General features: G+C 41.3%; 1 protein-coding gene across 2 annotated transcripts in view; it reads right to left on the minus strand.

Moving 5' to 3' along the window:
• man1a2 (mannosidase, alpha, class 1A, member 2) overlaps positions 1–18,796 on the minus strand; it is a 131,261-nt gene that overhangs the window by 61,362 nt on the left and 51,103 nt on the right. The window contains exons 1-2 of one of the 2 annotated variants that reach the window (XM_036138928.1): positions 1,121–1,230; positions 911–1,029 (exon numbers count right to left, since the gene is read on the minus strand). In XM_036138928.1, coding sequence (XP_035994821.1) covers positions 911–976 — 66 coding nt within the window. In that variant the 5' untranslated portion in view covers positions 977–1,029; positions 1,121–1,230. Of the gene's footprint in view, positions 1–910; positions 1,030–1,120; positions 1,231–18,796 lie in introns of those variants that run through there. The other variant, XM_012852461.3, reaches the window with a different exon arrangement.

The raw sequence follows: 18,796 nt of genomic DNA on the forward strand, positions 1-18,796 counted from the left end.
ACAGAAACAAACAGAAAAAACTGAATCTGAAGGAAAAATTATTTCAACTCTTAGGAGTTGCAGCAGATGAAATATTTTGATAGCCTTGAAATAATTAGAGCTGCATTATATATTGAAGCACAATCATTATCACAATACAAATGTCTGCAATCACAACTGCAGAAGACGTCTTAAAAGTACTGCGTCATGCATGCACCCTCTGCATGCTAAGAATATCATCACCACCGCCGACGCCACTTGATTCTAGTTATCAGACGTTAAAGCTTCCAGACAGCAGGGGGACATGGTGACGATGGGGAAAAACAAAGAGTGCTGAAAATGTGCGCTAATCACCACAGATATTGTGCTTGCAACACTCAATATTGCAATCGCGAGCCTTTCGAATAAATCTGCAAACATTTAAATACCGATCAGAAATGGATGTGATCCAGACTTTTCTTTATGATGAAGCGGCCCTATGTCTTATTCGTTTGGTTTGGCATTCACCATGACATGTCACTGAGAATACCCATTCTGGCAGAACGTGTGCAGGTTACCTCAGCTGTGACGGCGGGGTGTTAACAAGGGAGGGTAAGGGCGTTTCATTCCTCACAGTCTGCCAACATCTGCATATTATCAGATAATTGAGCAAAACGGCTTGTTGAAAACCCAACAAATTAGCACCAATCAGCCAAAGCTCCATCACAGACAGCAGGTGACTCAAGTGATTGGCTAAATGAAAGATTATTAAACCCGAGCAGCGAAAGAGCGGCGCAGGCCGAATGAAGTCAAACGGTTATCATCATCCTGATTAGCAGCCCCTTCTTAAAAAACAGGTAAACTACTGAATAAGGTGTCCAAAAGAAATGGAAGTCTGTCCTTTCACACAAGCTCCGGCAGATGTGGTTGCACAGTAAAAGTGATCACTCACCACACTGAAGTCCAGATTCTGCTCGATCCACTCCTGGCCATCCTTGAACTCCTCATGCAGACCCATGATGTACAGCGTGTCTAAGGCGTCCACAATGGTCGCCCCAAGCTGAGAGTTACCTGGAGAAAGCACAAGATGAAGCAAATCCCAACATTAGATCCCTCTGTGCAAACAACCAGCAGCGTGATAGCCAGGAAAAACAGAACATACCCCATAAAATAGAAAAATCAACCCTGCACTCAGACGCTTGGGTGACAAAAACGTATCAAGAAGCACTGTGTAGCTGCGGGAAAACACTCCCTTTCCTCCGAAGCGGCCGAGATCCCGTCAGATCAGCGGTCATAAAATGCTATTATATTTTGATGGTGAGAGTCAACGGCATTGCCCTTTAAATCCTCCATCATTTCCCCTCAGCAGCTGCACGCCCCGCTTGAGTCCCTCAGCCTGTCCGCCGTCCCTCGTTATCTACGACTCCATTCCCAACCGGAGCGCCCGGCTTCCCGCGGCCGCCGCCGCAGAGTTATCATCATGGAGCCAAACCCTCTAAATCTCTAAAAATACACCGCGGTCAGGCAGGCGGAGATAATGGCAAGATGTCCTGGCCGCCTGCCGGATATGGACGGCTCGGCTGCTGGGTGAGCAGAGGGCCGTCCTCGTGACAGAGTGACACCATCAGAGCCCAGAGTCATGGAGGTAGATGACCTCGGTTTTCAGTCAAGGCATGTGTGGATGTGCTTCTTTCTAGTTATGATGAGCCCCAACCTTTGCCCCCCCCCCCCTCCCCACCTTTTCCTGTTAGTCTTCTCACAAGTCCTGGCATCTTTCTGGACCCTCGGGGGTTTACAAGCAAGCAGACATCAGCAGCTGTGAGTGCGGTGAAAGGCAGCTTTAGAAAGTACACTGCAAAAACAGATCTAAATATAAGGTAAAATGTTCTTAAAGTATGTGTATTTGTCCTTGATTTGAGCAGGTAAATAAGATTATTTGCCAATGGAATGAGTATTTTGACCCCTAATATAAGATAATTAGACATCCTGCACTTGAAATAAGATGCTGGAGATGAGTTGTTCCTATTTTAAGGTCAAAAATCTTGTTCCATTGGCAAACCATCTTATTTACCTGCTCAAATCAAGGACAAATACACATATTTTAAGAACATTTTACTTATTTTAAGTTCTGTTTTTGCAGTGTACTCACTCATATGTTGCTCTATGACCTAAAATCCCAGAAAATACACAAAGTGCTTCTATAAGACACGCTACCCTGAACTGTTTGAGTCGTTACATTTTCATTCCAGACAGCCTTATTGTTGGCAGCACATCTAGAGCCTTCTGTCTGCGGGTTTAAAAAGGACCCTTAAGAGTGCTGTTTTGTTTCTTTGACCTTCCTAACCTTGAGAAATCTCGCCAACTTGCAGCTTGTTCTAATAAGCTGAAAACAAGGGACTCCTCTCTCCGTCTCTTTTCCGCTCCATCACTCCCGCCGTCTTGCCATCAGCCCCTCCTCCTCCTCCTACCTAACCATCTGTTTGTTCTCGTTCATCAATGTCAGGCTGTGTTTTCCCTAATCTTTCTTTGATCGCTCCATCCAAACCCTAACTCAGGCTCTCGTCTTACCATCTGCTTGCCCGTTCTCACACATCCATTGCTTCTTTTCTGGGTTGAGTGTTCAGCTCTCTGCTTCTTTTTGGCCTGTTTAGCCGCTATCCTCTCCTGCCTTTACCTGACGGCGGGCTTATCTTGCTTTGCAGCGTTTCCCCGCCCATGTCCACAGCTGCCCAGAGCCTTTCATGCAACCCAGCCTCCATGACATGATGCTGGAGCGGCACCGATCGCGAGGAGCTTCACACATATGCCAGGAGCTGCTTATGTGAAACTAATTGGGCAAAATGAGGTGTATTTATTTGGGAAATGATCACGTCAACCTCATCCAACACAGACACCCGTGAAATAAAAGCACACTCATCCTCTTCTACACCGTTTGCCTCTTTTCCTTTGGCTGTATGTGTGTAACACACCTTCCCGCTAACTAAAACTGAACGCTAACTCAATTCATTAGTGCCCCCTCTCCATCCATCACAATATCACCTGCCTCTCTCTCGTCTCCCTCTCTCCATCATCTCCCTCCAGCTCTCTCCATCTCCACCACTCACACCTCTCTCTTGGCTCTGATGCCAGTTTCATTAGACAGGAGGCGTCTGAGCTCTGTGGTGTGAATTCACACGGGGGTGAGAGGCGTCGCACCATCATTCAGGCCCCATTCTCCCCGTTTGTTAAACTGCGGACGACAGCTGAATAGAAAACAGGAACAATGACTGTGATGGACGTGCTACATCTAGTCTGTGTGTTGCACGAGTGTCTAGTTAGGAACACAGGGAAGCACTGAATATGCGCCTCCTTTTGTGTTCGACTGTGTGAGACGGGAGCTGCATCCGCGCCATCATCTGCGCTCACCTGCCTACACAGTTATACTTTCTCAGCTACGTTATATCATTGTTACATCCCACATTATATCCTGGTTATATGTCCTTATAGAGGAAGACTTGGAAGGAAGGGAGGCAGAAAGGGAGGTAGGCATGTTAACATCCTCACAATGTTCTCCTTTATTACACTGCAGAAAAGGGAACAAAGATTAAGCAAAATCTTGTTGAAATGAGTGTATTTGTCCTAGATTTGAGCAGGTAAATAAGATTTTCTGCCAATGGAATAAGGTTTTTTGCACTTAAAACAGGAACAACCCATTTCCATCATCTTGTTTCAAATGCAGTATATCTAATTATCTTATTTTAGTTTAGGGGTCTAAATACTCATTCCACTGGCAGAAGATCTTATTTACCTGCTCAAATCAAGGACAAATACACTCCTTTTACCAAGATGTTGCTTACGTTTTGTTCCCTTATTACAATGTAGGATCTGGTAGACAGTGAAACCCAACCCCAGACTTTTCCAGACAGTGTAATAATAATTAGTCTGTCAAAAAGAGAATTCAGTTTTTTTTTTTTCTTCTTTTTTTTTTTTTACATCCACAACACAAGCTCAGGTGTTTTGCTTCAGCGTCAACACAGCCTGCGTTTCTATCTGTCAGCTGTGTCAGCAGAGCAAACCAACGCTGGCACTGTTACCAGCCATCATCCTGGACCTGGAAGCAAACTAAATCAGCTGACAATAACTGCTTTTTCTAAAGTTTATTTAAAAAAACAAAAACTTATATTTAGATAAACTTATTTTTCTCCCCTTCGTGCTCATTCTTTTAGCATCACCGCTAACAATGTTTTAGCCCCTTCTAACTTACTGCCGACATGTCAGGCAGTTATGAAGTGGTCCTCTGTAGGTCCATCTCCACCGTGACCCTTAAGCCTGTTTCGCTGTAAGCCAAGCAGCCATGTCTGCTCTCCAGGCCGATTCAGACCAGTGTCTGCTGACTGATAACTTATTAGCGACTTATTTAGCAGCGCGGGTTTTGCTGAGAGCCTCAGAGGGTCACTGGTTTGGCTGGGTCTTCAGCTCAACACAAGCTCCCTGGCTCAAGCTCCACTCTGCCTGTTTCTAGGCCCAAAGCCAAAGTCAAAGCTGTCAGCACTGATTTACCACTAAAGGCTTCTGATAGCCTTACTTGAGCTGCAAGAGGAAAATTACGCTAATAACTTTAAAGGGAACGGTGACAGCTAAGGAACAGGCTGAGGTAAAAGGTGAAGAAAGAGTCAGAAAATGAAGGTCTGAATCCAAAGGCATAATGAAGGGACCAACATGTAAAACTAAATATGAAGATAAAATACCAGAACCAATGTCAAATTTGGTTTAGCCCAATCACAACCATGAAAAAAATGAGAAGAGTTGATCCTGAATAATGGTCTCCAAAGGGTAGAGGCGCCATAACTTCTGTCTTTTATATTGATGTGTATATGAATGTGTGCATGTACAACAATGGCGTCTGAATTTTGATCTCTTCACATCGGTTCATCCTAAAGCAGGGTTCCCGCCCACTTTCTAACTTAAAAAAAACGTCCAGACATGACAAAGACTTTTCAAAGACAACACAGGTACCCTGTTAAAGGCTTTCCTGAAATTAGAACCACTTGGAGGAGAAAGCAGGTGAGATAAGAACTGAAGCAGAAACCAAAACCCCTAAAGATAAAACACACTTGGTCGAGACCAACGTAAGCTGAGGGTTCTTACATGTGTGAGGCAAATAAGGCTGCACAGTATGTCTCAAATATATTACTGCTCCATTAGTGTGTGTAATGGTGTCTTGAGTTGACACCTTGAACGTTGCCAATGTTGTCCTCAGCCTGTTGGAGGGAGTCTCACCGCAGCAGATCCTCGTGCCTCTCACAGATCACTTAAGGTCAGAGGGTGGTGGAAGCACAGATGAGAAAGAAAAGCCCGCCATCATTATTGCAATATCTACCAACCACGTCATTTTTTAACACCGTGCAGCCCCAGTAGAAATGGACTGATAAACTGACTGTCGACTGGTTTTGGCCAATTTCTAATCAGCAAACGGAAGCAAATCTATCCATCCATCCGTGTCGGCTGTTCGTTCAGGTTGCTGTTACTGTTGAAGTTTTCGTAGCTTGCTACTTGATTTTTTAGATCCTAAAGGGAGCCATAAACCACAGGACATCAGTTTGTGCTCGTCACGAGAGAGTTTTGTCCACTCTGTGGAAAAGGAGCAGGTTGACATGGAACCAACTCATAACAGCAAAGTTACTCGGTGTATCTTTTAGGGCTTTTAACCTCTGGCCATCAAAGAGTTATATTTACATTTTCTGGCAAAAATACAGAGGCTGAAGTTTACAGTTAGCAAATCTAAGCATGCTAATTGTTAAGACACAAGGCCACAGACAATTTAAAATGTCAAAACCCTTTTTATTTTAATTTCAATCACTTATAATCCCATTTTAGCAAAAGCAAAATTCCATTTTCTTTTAATGTTTTTAAAAAGCAGTTGACTGAAATAGACTCATATTCTTCCTCAATCGTTTTGTCTTGTTTTTAATAAGTCAAACCCTGGTATTTCTTCCTCTCACATATAGCGTGACAACGCCTCTTCTCCTAATATGAGTAATATAATGGCCACTTAGCTGCAGTAAGGTCAGACAGCACATAGATGTTGTCAATGCTTTTAATAATAGTTCTTAAAAATAAATTCAAAATTGGCTAAAATTTAGATTGGCAACTGACTGGAAATTAGACAAATATTTGATTGGTGGATTTCTATGTATTCACTTTTAACCTCATTTAAATTTTTCTACAGAAAAAACAATCAGTAGGGTTTGCATCGATGGGATTTAAACTAGGGTTGCACAAAACGCTGTAAATGTATCATAATTGAAATATGGCTCTACACAATAGAGCTGCGTGGACTAGAATAACTGTTGGCAGGCTCTCTTTGCCTGTAATACATTAGTAGTTTGAAGCAGCATAAAAAGTTTAAGACCGTAAAGAGGTGGTAAGGTGGTGTAGTCATTAGTTGGAAGAAACCCCTTCGTCTGGCACATAGTTGGTAGTATATGTATTGATGCTATTGCTGAAAATCATGAAAACAATGCTGATTCTGATCAACACAGATTGTTCTGACGGGTTTTAGCATCTCAGCCACTAAAGAAACTAAGGGTCTATGCAGAATCCATTCAACTGGCCAGATATGTTGAATACATGCAGCGTGAATGCGCCACACTTGAAATATAGTAGTAAATATGGCAGCCCTTTGCGACTGAATCTCATACTTTGATACTCAGACGACGACTCCAGTTTGAGATATTGTGCAGCTCAAGCAAGTGGATAACAAAAGTGAGCACTAAGCACATTTTTTATTTCTAAAACCAAAAAACTGGCCCCTTTTCTCTGCTGTTTGAAGAGCTTTTGGATGGCCCTGCTACCCCTATCCTCAAGCCTCCTGCTGTCTTATTTGGCACCTGCAGCCCTGCTAAAAGTTTCCTCTGAAAGGAGGCAGTGCCACAGAAACAGGAGGAAAACCAACTTCCAAGTCTCTAAAGGTCTAGAAAGGCATGGTATAAACATACTTTTATTATTTTTTAAATAAACTGCTTATTTGTACAGTATGTTGAAAATATAACACCTTGCTGGATGATTCAGTCTTATAAGTGAAAAATCTGTACCTAAACAGGCCACTAATCTCATGCTTTTCAGGTTTTCCAATAAGTGCAGTGCATGTCTTAGTTTGTCTTTGCTCATACAAAAGAACAAAACATAATAAATGAAAATGAAGATGGTCGTTTTTTTACCTAATTAGCCAAACCTGGAAAGCACCAAATCCAAGACATCCAAACAGTTTCCCAGACTGGGTACGAACCAGTTGATAAGAGGAGCCTTCCAGTATGACAATGTAAAAACAAACCCTATAATAAGGAGATCAATATCAAAAGGTTACCCATTTCACGAGCAAAATCTAAAAACCTTTGTTACAAAAAGTGAGGGCAACAAGAACCTACAAGTCTCCCCCCTGTGCTCCACTTTAAACTCGCAGTGGTTTGCTGGACAGCTCGACCCGGATCGAGACGGTAAGTGAGGAGGATGGAGCTTAATGAGAGGCAAGCTGTGCTCGTCTCTCATGTTCTCCCCTGAAACTATGATCTCTGCTTCCCAGCGTCTCCCCTTTTTTCCCCTCGCCTACACAGGAAGCTGCTTTGCTGCCTCCGGCTGTCATTATGAAGTGATCATTAGTCAAACCTTCATTCTCTTCCAACCCTCCTACTGCCACGGTGATTAACAGATCAGCTACGTCGGAGCGTTGTCATTTTTTACACCAGCAGTTCCTCATTTTTAAAAAACAAAATCTTTACAGTTTACTAGACCTCAACTAATGTAATTATGCGGCTAATTGCAAATGTGTTTTTATAACGGCAGATTAAATCTGCAGGCGGATTTCTTTTCCTCCTGATCCGCCAGGTAAAATCGAATCAACATTAGGCAAACCTCCAATTTCTGAAAACAATATCAGAAAACATCAGTCGGTGATAAGAAGAACAGTCTATTTGGGGGACAACTGATGGCTTGTAGTAATGTGCAGCACTGAGGAACATTTACGCTTAGAAATCAGGAGGGAATGACCTTTAACACAATCAAATAAACATACTGCTTTCCCCCCATTAAACAGGCACAGATTAGCTCCATTAACACGCTGTAATGCAGAGCACAGCGTGCGCTAGACCAGGTCAGCCATGAGGCAAACAACTGGATGAGCAGGCAGAAAGCCAAGCTGAGACCAGCAACAAGCAGCAGGGCGCCTGTGTGGGAGCAACTGAAGGTTCAAATGCAAAGCTTAGGGTAAAGTTGGCCAGAACAGACGAAGCTGTGAGTTCATTACTTATCATCAAGTCCTGTGGTGCCAGCCAGACTAAAAAGGTTATACACATTGTCTTGTGGTTGCCTCAGTGATGAGGTCACAGAAACCCGGACCAAAGCGTCCGTACGTCAGAGCGTCCCATCAGGCTAATCTGGGTCTCCAGCGGAAAGCACCCCGAAGGCGTCCTTATCTTCTAGCGCCTGAGCTGACTCCCTGTGATGCAGAGGAGCAGAAACTCTATTCCTCACCGCATCTCTAAAGCCAAGCTAAGCCATCAGACAGAGGACACTCACACTATATTGCCAAAATATTCACTACCCTGCCTTGACTCGCAGATGAACTTCAGTAACATCCTGTACTTTATCCATAGGGTTCAATATGACATTGGTCCACCCTTTGGAGCTATAACAGCTTCAACTCTTCCAGAAGCACATTTATGAGGTTGAACATTGATGTGGGACAACCAGTGTTTGTCCACTCTAATTTCATCCTAAAGGCGTTCTATCAGGTCGAGGTCAGGACTCTGTGCAGGCCAGTCAAGGTCATTAACATCAAACTCTCTCATCCATGTCTTTATGGACCTTACTTTGTGCTCTGCTGCACAGACATGTTGGAAGAGGAAGGGGCCATTTCCAAACTGTCCCCACAAAGTTGGGGGCATGGAATCGTCCAAAATCTCTTAACCTGCTGAAGAATTCACTTCCTCTCATTTGATCTAAGAGGCAAAGCATAGCTCCTGAAAAACAACCCCACACCAGAATCCCCCCTCCACAGACACACCTTTACACTTGGCACAATGCAGTCAGACAAGTAACATTCTCCTGGCAACCACCAAATCCTGAGAACACAACTTTACTGCACTAGAGTCCAGTAGCAACGTGCTTTAGATCACCACACCCAAAACTTTGCATTGCGGTTGGAGACGAATGGCTTGGATGTAGTTGCTCGGCCATGGAAACCTATTCCACAAAGCTCTCTATGCTCTGCTGCTGAGCTAATCTGAAGGCCACATGAAGTCTGGAGGTGTGCAGTGATTGGATCAGCAGAAAGTTGGCAACCTCTGCTCACTATGCGCCTCAGCATCTGCAGCTCCGTCAGTTTATGCCCTCCCACTTGGTGGCTTAGTTGCTGTCGTTCCAAAATCGCTTCCACTTTGTTATAATACCACGGACAGTTGACTGTGGAAGATTTAGGAGCGAAGAAATTTCATAACTAGACATGGTCTACAGGTGATATCCTATCATAGAACTGTTCTGGAGTTCACTGAGTGCCTGAAAGTGAGCCTTTCTTTCACAAACATTAGAAAAGAAAGTCCTTTTCAAAGAAACCATCTGCATACCTGGGTTATTGACTTCATACACCTGTTGCAATGAAAAAGATTGACTTCCATTATTTAAATGGGTGAGTGAATACTTGGCAATATAGTGTAGTTCAGCTGCTTTCATCCAGGATGGTATTCCTTTGGTCATAATCTGTATCTCAAATGAACCCAGGAAACAGCAGAGACTGGAGCGATGTCTGCATTACGATACAAAGGCCCTGAAACTTGCTCCGTTATCACATGTGAAGAAGCACTCAGACTCTTGAACTCCTCTACTTGTGGCAACGACTAAGACCAGACATGGAGAGCAACTAGAACTCTAATAAACCTACAAGACAAAATGTGTCAATTTTCTTATTTTGCTCCATTATGTCCAAATTGGGGCTACACAGTGGTGCAGTGGGTAGCACTGCTGCCTTTCAGCAACAAGGTCCTGGGTCCGAATCCACCCTGGATCTTTCTACATGTAGTTTGCATGTTCTCCCTGTGCATGCGTGGGTTCTCTCCCCTGGTACTCTGGCTTTGTCCCACAGTCCAAAAACATGACTGTTAGGTTAACTGGTCTCTCTAAATTCTCCTTAGGTGTGAGTGTGTGCATGAATGGTTGTTTGTCCTGTTTGTCTCTGTGTTGCCCTGAGACAGACTGGTGACCTGTCCAGGGTGTACCCCGCCTCTCGCCCAGTGAACGCTGGAGATAGGCACCAGCAACCCCCGCGACCCCAGCAGGGATAAGCGTGTCGGAAAATGGATGGATGGATGTCCAAATTGTTGGTCATCACTCATGGGTAAATTGCCATAATGTCATTTGAGAAATCATTTTGAACAATCTAATGGACATCCTCACCCTGGGAACCAATCATATGAAACGCAGGTTCTAGATGCTGGGAAGAAAAAAGCTACACACTGAGTCAGGAAAAATATCCCGCTGCTCTCAATATGAATTTGATTCTTCCTATGAGTACTTTAACGGGCTGCAGAAGCCACAACAAAACAGATCAGGAAATTAGAACAGCTAATCTAAAAAGTAGAACTGCTTATATTTGGCAGGGTGGATCCAAGAAGGAAAGAACCGCTTGTCTTCACTGGTGCACACTGGGAAATCTTTAGGGACGACCTACACCCAATCTCCCTGGACTCTGACCAGGCACATTGTTCCCAGGTGCCAAACCCCAAATTTAGCCACCATCAACAGCTTCTGATCATCCAGGGTGCCTCAAAACCAGACTAAAGAGCTACTTTTCTGCAAAGCCAAAGAAGGAGCTCATGACCACTGTCAACAGACTGAAATTGTTCAGGATAATTATACTCAAGTCCGGAACCAGAGAACTGGATACAAGGAGTTGGGTTAGCTCAGTGGTTACTTCAAACCTGACCAGAGTCAAGCTACTGGAGATTGGTGGCTTTTAATGGTGCTTTGGTAGGCAGTATATGTCAAAGTATGATGGAGTGGTGGCCTAATGGTTAGAGAAGGGTGCTTGCATACTAGGAAAGTTGAAAGTTTCCTGGTTTGAATTCCACAGACTGCCACTCTGGGTCCCTGAGCAAGACCCTTATCTCCAGAATGCTCCCCAGATGCAACTTAGTGGTAGCCTACAGCCCCCCTAAGGGACAGGATAAATACCGAGGGCATATAATGTTGTGCCATTTTATGACGTGACAGACCACATTTCCCAGCATGCAACATGGTCAAAATGGCCACCGACTCCCAGCATGCAATATGGTCAACGCGACCACCGGGCCTAGCAATGAGATAACGTTGCTATGATACAACATAAAGGCGCCTGGCGTGCTCAATTCTCCCTTCATTGCTGGCATTCTGGCAAACTGAGGAGACACACAGCTGTTTTCTCCCGTGGGATTCCCCACATGGCACGTGTTGCGATTTCTCGCTGGACCGAGAACTTCTGAATCAAACTTATCCCTGCTTGCCTATGCTGGAGGTCGACTTTAAAAGTACTTTGAATTCATTGACGACCATACTGGAAGCCTTCCAGTGATCGCCAGACTCCGGTCTTGTTTTGGTCAAACAAAGCGTCGGAAAGCCAGAGACTGTGTGGTTCCCCTCTGGTTCACCCCCCCCCCCCAAAGCAAGGGTTAAAACTCCAATTGCAGTTATAATTTGTGTTATCAGCATTTGCTGCATAAATAAGTTCATAACAGCTAATTAATAAATGCATTGTTAGTGTTAGTCATTACAGGCTTGTAGCCCTTGGATCACAACCATTTGAATTACATTTGTTATAGCTACCATTTGAGTTTGAATGATCTATTATTAAAATTATAATAGCGAATTATATTTAATAATAATACTCATAATCAAACAGGTTTCTGGCATAACAATATCATCTGCATATGATAATTATTACTTATGTTATTAATAGTGCAGATCTGCAAACACTGACTAAAACAATTGCCCTGATATCCGACCCCCGCCACATATATTGACTTTATGGAGATACAAGGCACAACAAGCTTGTCAAGAAGTCATTCTTACATTTACTCTTTTTGTGTGTCTTGTTATTATAAAAAAGAAAGTTTGATACAAATTTTGACTTATTAAAAAATACGCCAGGAAGGTGCAGAGTGGTCTTTTCACCTAACAACAGCCCATGTGTAAATAAAACCGCAGTTTAGGCTGCCATGTCTTCAGCTACCAAAGTAATCCCATAATGGATGAGGCGGCGGTCATGAATAATGACTAAGTTCCCCCCAGTGCTGGGCTGACAGGAAAGTCAAGTGTCCAGAAACCCATCCAAGTTTGCATCATCTCAATCCCTTCCACCTCCTACAGGCCTGAGGCACTCAGAGATATATCAGTTACTGTGAGCGTGTTACACTACCTGTGGGAGACCGCCAAGAGCCTGAGACGTGCAACAGTCACCAGCAGCAAGTTTAGATTAAAGTCAACAGGCAGCGGGCTTTCTGAGAAACCAATAAGGCAAAGGGAAAAAAGGACACTGGATAAAGTATGAAGTGCACATATCCAGTTGACCCGTCAATTCCCCAACGTTTTGGAAGACAAGATTACATCTGCTTCAATAAGATCAGTTGAAGTCAAAATTAAACGTAAAGAAATAAACAACTTCAAACACAAAAAAAATCTTGATCCTAATCTTCTAACCGAACGTGAACAGTTGAGAATGAACCAACTGGATACAGCTTAGAATATGGTCGAAGACAAGAAATAAATTTTTACAAAACTTAATTTGTATGGACGTATTTACATTTAAGATGGTAATGATTTGTGAAAAAACTATTTGCAGATCCACTGGCAAAACTGAAAGCCAAGAAATATTTATTTGAAAGGCCTAAAGTCAAATATAAAGAACATTTGTCATATGTTCGGGTATTCTAGCAGTCAAAGTTTAAAACTTTAAATGGTTATTGGGAGAGTAGTTTATTGTTTATGGTGAGGATCAGGCAGTAACACAATGCTAACACCACAACAACATGCACACCACCCACCTTTCCCAGGGCCATACCCAGCATTCATCTTTACTAAAACAGATCTATGTTTAAATAATAATAATAATTTGTCTCCAATGCTCCATTTTCATTCATTAGACTGGCAGTAAAGAAACAGGACAGTATTCACTACAAACACTTAATTTCCACCAAATAGATAGATTCTTTAAAAAAATATGTTAACAATGGCAAATAATCAGTGATTAATTGGTTTTCTTTTTAAGACTTGGCTCATTTTAGGTTGGTGAGTGTTTTCTGACTTGCTTTTGCAATGACAGCGGCTGGTAGCTGCTAATGTTGCCCTTTTGCCAAAGCAAGTATTTGCAGCTCTGGTCATTGGAGCTGTCTCAAAAGGAATGTTTAACATTCTCTCCCAACCCAAAGGACATTTTGTACCATTATTTTGAGAAACACTAAATTACTCAGTTATTTTGGTTCGCCGTTATGGAAATTATTTCACAAGTGGACAGGCCAAAATAGGGATCAGATCCAAAACCAATCCAAATGCCTCCTAAAAATAAACGACCCAGGTTTTGATTTATAACAAAATACTTGCTAGCAAAATTAATCTGCCTTTTTGTTTGTTCTACTTCCAATTTATGATACAATTCTTGCATGAAAAAAAAAAAAAAAACTTTATTTAATCTTTAACCTTACAAGGAAAACAACAAAACAGCAGTATGCAAAGTTAAAATCCTTTGAGACTCTACTTGGATATAGGAATGGGAAATTATTGTAAATTTTCTCAATAATAATTAACTGATTTGAAAATATGATTCGATGTAAATAGTGTGTACGATTAGCAGTGTAGTTTCAGCGCTTTATGTAAATTCCTACCATTAGAATGGTCTTTGTATTTTCTGGGCTCTGACTGCCTCATCCCTACTTGTAATATATCTTTTGAGGGTACCATGACTCTCTTGAACCATTTTAAACTATATTTCCTCAACAAGAGCCCGAGTCATCTTTGCTTGAACCGTGTAGCCCCAAGATAAAGCCTCTGTTAGTATCTGCGCTCAATATCTGCACTCTGTATTCTCCACAGAGCACAGGAGGAAAAAGAAGACAAATAAGGTCCAGGCAGTGAACTCAAGGTTATCTGAGCCCAGTGTTGCAATGAGAGCTAAAGCCCTCTTGTTACCATCCTGGCCTCTCCTTTTCTCTCTGGACATATAAAGGCTAAACAGCAAGGCCAGTGGTGAACCCATTGCACATTTTTCTTTATAATAACTGCACTGAGGCCGTTTCTCTTTACAAGCTGCTGTTTGTAAAGCTTGAGTCCAGTAAAAGGGCTGTGGGGCCATAGCAAGACAACGCTGTTCAGTAAAAATATAATAAAAAAGTAATTATCTATAGCCAGATCTTGTGCTATTAAATCAACATATTCCTTGGCAAAATTATGTCTTGCAAAAACTGATCCAGCTGTAAGAAGGTGACTTCATCTGGTCAAAGAAGGGTGAGCTATAATTATGATCCCGGTAAATAAAGGTCTTTATTTAAGTAAAGATATGGAGTTGATGGTGGCTAAATAGAAAGAGCAGCTTTCTTAGATTCAGAAAGTTACATGTTTGATTTTTAGCTTATAAGAGGAGCAAAGTGAAAGCAGGATATTGCTGAAAGAGGTAGTACTGTTTAAACGAATACAAAACAAAGCAATGTGGTCACAGATTTAATTCACTGGTAGATTCAATCAATTTTATAAATTTCCTCAATAATAATTATAATTTTTTTATATTTGACTTGTTGATAAGCAATTGGTACCAATCAAGGGACAACTGGCTGAATTTCGCCTCTTGTCGACTGGTTCATCTCTAGGTTTATTCTTGACACATTGCTGTATTTATGTTTGAGACTCCTAATGCTTGAGTCTAATAATGACTTCTTGTCAGGATGTTTAAGGACAGTTCCAGCAGCTTTGAAGAAGCCTCCTCCAGTTTTAAATAGTTTTGTGGCAGTGTTTTAGCTAAGACACAGATGATGTTTAAGCATTGTAAAAGTATTGTAACTAGCTAAGCGTTAGCTGCTACAAACAAAGTCAGTATTCTCCCTTTATGGTTTCCTACCAACACTGAACTAAAGTACATGGGCATGTCCTCTTTGTCATCAGAAGATGGATTTTCTGGGTTTCCAGTAGAAAATGCAACCAGAACAGCATCTGAATTCTGGTTGGGAAAGTCAGAGCTCACAGAGCAACCTTGTGTCCAATATGGACGCCGCACACACAGACTGGAGTGAAGGAGTCAGATAGAAACCATTCATCCGGGCTTCTGATGGTTAGTATCCCACTAAACCAGTGGCACAAATATTAATGTCACAAATCTATGAGTGAACATGTTCTTTTTGTGTTTTTACTAAGGCTGTCAAACGATAACATTTTTTTAATTGCAATTAATTGCATAATGCCAATAGTTAACTCAAGATTAATTGCAAATTAATCGCATATTGTATAATTTTATTTCTGAAAGTGTAAAAGCGTATTTGGGCATTTTAATATGCACTTTTGCAATATATGACACTGGTAAAAAAAACATGCTTGTACAAAAAATATTTTTATTTTTTATTTTTCAAGCACTTTTCAGAATTGTAATGAAAACATCCTGGTGCCATAAAATGTTAAACTGGCCAATAATGGATAAATCACTAATCATGACGCCCTGATGTTTACGCAATGTGTGAACAAAGGTGTAAATAAATACCTGTTTTGGTGCCGAAATATTTTTTTGCCTCTTAAATAAACATAGACATGGTATTCCGCATATACTTATAAACTAATACTAATTTTACATTTCAATAAAGTCACGTTTTATTGTTAATTTTTTCACCCTCTCTCACACACATCTAATCCTGAGCTTTCACACCAAAAACAATAATTTCTTTGTATATTTTTGCATGCTGTTTATATCCATGTTCATACTTTTTTTTTTTAAGCCTGGAAAAAGGTTTTAAATTTCCAGGTCATTCCAGAGTCTTACACTTTGCTTGCAGCTGGGCCAGGAGCTTAATGCACTTGAAAGAGACTGTTTAGCACAGCTTCATGTGCTGACGCTGTAACTCCAGGTTCTTTGTTTGCCAATGTGATTCAGCCTTAGTTTGTCAAATACAAAGACAACTAATTAATAAGCATTAAAGTATAGTTTATGGGTTGGGTTTCTGCAATGATATCAGCGTGTAAAAATTCATCTTCAGAACCAATCTTTATTTCCACTTCTAACAAGTATGCTCCAAACTCACTTTGATGCATTGAAGCAGCCATTATAAATATTACCTAGAATCCTACAGTAAACCAAAGTTACATTAAGTTTTATACTCTTTCAGGAGTTTAATAATATTCATACACAAACATTTTTCACTACATTACCTCAATGCAGTGAAGCTCTGAGGATTACAGATAATTTCTTCCTGCTCATACTACTGACCACAGGTCCAGACCAAACAGCAGATAATGCTGTTGTCATATTTAGAAGGATTTAGAAGGCTCCCCACAGACCTTTGCAGCTATAACACCTTTCTGGACAAAAAAAGCCAAGGCTGTTTAACACTAGAAGTGCGCATGCACAGCCAGCAAGCAGAAATGAACAAGGAACGTGCACGGACATTGGCATTACGTGAACGCGTCACAATGATTGGCATGTGGGACAACCAATAGATAAGGCCATACCTAAGGAACTTAAAGCCGACAAAGATCGTCCACTATACCCTTAAGACCCGTTTTAAAAACACAGGCAAAAATAAGTTATCTTTTGTGTGTTATAGAGCTTTAGAAGGGCTGGGTGAAACTAGAGCCGCATTCACACAATCACATTCAAATTAACACACCGATACACAGATCAGTGGGCAAATTAGTTTTAAGTGCCTTGCCCAGGGGCACATCGACATGTGACAGGAGAAAGCATGAATCAAACCCACAACATTTCGATTGCAGTGTGGCTGCTCCTTCACAGTCGCTCAAGCAAAACTGAAATATTGCATTTCAATTTCACTTTAGACAAACTCGAAAAACTAAAAAAAATAAAATAAATAAAACTTCTTTGCCCTTCCTATCAGGTTTCTCTTTAAAGGCTATGTTTTCTTATAGGGAAATGGTAAACATTACTTAGAACAGAACATTGGATATTCAATTTAATTCTATTTTGTAACACGTTGTATAGCATAAAAGATGTTAAATAAAAAAAGCTTAACTGACTGACGTGTCAGTATTACTAACTGTTGCATCTAAAATGCATCCCTCTGTCTTGCCGCTCTACTATTTCAAACCCAAACACACACCCGATCAATACAATGAGCATCAGATAGTAGCGAGGTCATCCCTCATCAGGATTGGAAGTGTGTTCTGTGAAGAGAGTAAAGCTTTATTTATCACCTTCTTTCCTTCCTATCCAGCCTATGAATAATTACAGGCAGATCCTCCTGCCCAGTTTTTACAAGCCAAGTATGGAAAATCTCTCATGGACACATTGAGAAACAAAAGAGGACATCCTCCAGACAAGCAGCCAAACTTGCTGGAAAAGCAATAAGTGCAAACACACACAGACAAAAACATCAATCTAGAATTTAGCAGCGGCTCATAAAAGGAACACGGGCGCCTTCAGCCAATTTAGCAGAGGAAACGACCAGAAAAGCATCACGACGATGCATTCACACGTTGCCATAAATAGTCTGCAAGATTAGACACAAACATACACAAAAAATAAATGCAAAAAGTTAACAAGTCTAGACTAATTCACAACACAAACAATCAGCGCTGAGCAACACGCCCTCATAGGAATAAACTACAAACACACAAGCATTTGGAGCCTCACATCTCACAATAAATTCTCAATTTCCTTATAACCCACAATCTAATATATATTTCATTTGATGCTCATTTAGGGCAGAGTTTTCTTGGTTTTAGACAATGATAACAGAAAAAACGAGCAGTAGACGGTTTTGACGTTAATACAGCCTCATCAGTGCACAACAGACCATATTAAACACCGCCATGGTCCCTTTAAAAGAAATCTATGACATGTTAACATACTTGTGGTTCATTCATGTTTTGGGAAAGAGCAAGAGTTTCAGCAGATAACAGGAAGGCTAAGTGCAGTGCAGGAAAATAACTCCAATTTTCTTGAATGCCGGAAGCTTTTTGGAAATCTCAGCATTAACTTAATCTACATTGCAAAACCCTTTTTTACATTTATATGGCCTGCTTGGTCACAGAGTGAGACCTCGCCCCTGCTTCTATATGAATAATTACAAAGCACACATGGAGGAAAGGCTGGCATAGATATATATAAGACTGTCTTTATATTTTATACAGTATTTCTGTTCTTAGTGAGAAATTGTAAAGAGTTAAAGTCGGTATTAGCGGGGCAAAACTTTACAAATGAAGGGGATCATATATAAACTGAAAACCGATTATTCATTGACCTTAAACTGAAGAACTGTGGGGGTTTTCTTACAAGTAATCAAAATGGCCATAAAATCAGTTTCAGAATCAAAGATGATGAAGTAGGTATAGAATAAAATAAGGACATGAACAGTTTAAAAGTCTGTCTGCAGCAGTCGGGTGAGAAGAAGGTCACACTCTATACCCCGTACACTACCCTCCTAACACCATTTATTCTCTGGTGACGGTGCTACTAGTCAAGTCTTGCCTTTAGCTGCGTGCTCCACAGCTTGCATTTAATATCCCATACTAGATTTATCCGACTTTGATTAGTACCACCACATAGTGCACCCACTTTAAGGGTTTTCCTTGACTTTTAAGGTCCTTCACCCAAGCTTAGAAAAACTTTTCATTCTCGATTTCT

The sequence above is a fragment of the Fundulus heteroclitus genome, chromosome 7 (assembly GCF_011125445.2).
Source record: "Fundulus heteroclitus isolate FHET01 chromosome 7, MU-UCD_Fhet_4.1, whole genome shotgun sequence".
Taxonomy (NCBI): Eukaryota; Metazoa; Chordata; class Actinopteri; order Cyprinodontiformes; family Fundulidae; genus Fundulus; species Fundulus heteroclitus.